This window comes from Aplysia californica, unplaced genomic scaffold (genome assembly GCF_000002075.1).
Source record: "Aplysia californica isolate F4 #8 unplaced genomic scaffold, AplCal3.0 scaffold00509, whole genome shotgun sequence".
NCBI classification, from domain to species: domain Eukaryota; kingdom Metazoa; phylum Mollusca; class Gastropoda; order Aplysiida; family Aplysiidae; genus Aplysia; species Aplysia californica.
In genome coordinates, this window is record NW_004797779.1 from 3,178 (window position 1) to 4,522 (window position 1,345).

General features: G+C 46.5%; 1 protein-coding gene across 1 annotated transcript in view; it reads right to left on the bottom strand.

Annotated features, from left to right (window-relative positions):
- Positions 1–115: 115 nt before the first annotated feature.
- LOC101860043 (DIS3-like exonuclease 2) overlaps positions 116–1,345 on the bottom strand; it is a gene marked incomplete at its 3' end in the record, with an annotated part of 12,837 nt that continues 11,607 nt past the window's right edge. Inside the window, 1 exon segment of the mRNA XM_035971802.1 lies at positions 116–260. Within this exon segment, the coding sequence (XP_035827695.1) occupies positions 116–260 (145 nt within the window).

Consider the following 1,345-nt stretch of genomic DNA (forward strand, 5'->3'; position numbering starts at 1 on the left):
AGAAGAAGAAGAAGAAGAAGAAGAAGAAGAAGAAGAAGAAGAAGAAGAAGAAGCGCCCCCCAACCACCTGCTAAAACGAAAGAAGCAGTAAACAGTGAGAAGACAGGCGACCCACCTTTGGGACAGTCGGCCATGGATATGACGATGCGAGGGACGCGACTGTCTGTCGGGGCAAACAGCGCCAGGTTCCTGTTCCCGGGCATCAGTCTGACGTGCCCGCTGGCCGCCCGCGAGTGTTTCCTCTCGTAGATGTACACCACCTGGGGACGAGGGGGACGAAACAGCGGGTGGTTGGCGGGTGCTCTGGTGTGGTGTTTGTGTCTTCTTTTCTATCAAACATCTACCGTCCTTATCTCTCCTCTTTCTTTCTTGTTTCTGTTACTCTCTTGTAACACTTCTAATTTTAAATATTCAGCACTTACATGACCTTATTGTGTTGCAGGTGCTGTAAGTCTTTAACTAAAACTAAAAAGACAAAATTGAAACCCTCATAAATTCACAACCTCGTTTTCTGAAAAATTTGTTAAAAGTAAGCGTCGATAAGAATTTTACCATACTTGCGACATAATTAAGGCATACAAGTGTCATCAGTTGGACATGGCCCCTGGCTTTTGCGCGCAAGTATTTCCACTCATAGATATACACCAATTGGGACAAAGAGGCAAAATTTGAACACTCATACACTCATAACTTTGCTTTGGGCTGGGGGGAGGGGGGGGGTTCAGTTTTAGTACGTCTTATTGCGCTTGCAACACAATTAAGTCACATAAGTGCCAAAAGATTAGAGGCGTTAAATGGGAGTAACAATCAAAGAAAAGGAGGGAGAGATGAGGACAACCGACACTTGACAGGAAAGAAGGAAGGAGGAGGAGAGATGAGGACAACCGACACTTGACAGGAAAGAAGGAAGGAGGAGGAGAGATGGGGAGAGAACAGACACTTGACAGGAAAGAAGGAGGGAGGAGGAGAGATGGGGACAACAGACACTTGACAGGAAAGAAGGAGGGAGGAGGAGAGATGGGGACAACAGACACTTGACAGGAAAGAAGGAGGGAGGAGGAGAGATGGGGACAACAGACACTTGACAGGAAAGAAGGACCCTCTGTGGAGAGTCTCCTCTCGTAGAAAGACATTACCCGGGGCTTTTTGGACAAAATTACAACATTCATTTTAGTTTTAGATTTAGTAGAGATTTTACAGCGCTCGCAACTACATAAGGTCAAATGAGCGCCAAGGGGTGGATGTCAACAGAGAAGTCCTTACAGGGAATCAGACTTACTCTGCTCACCTCTCTAGTCTCAACAGCACAAAGTCTGCTTCGACTATCAAGGCACCCCGGAAATAG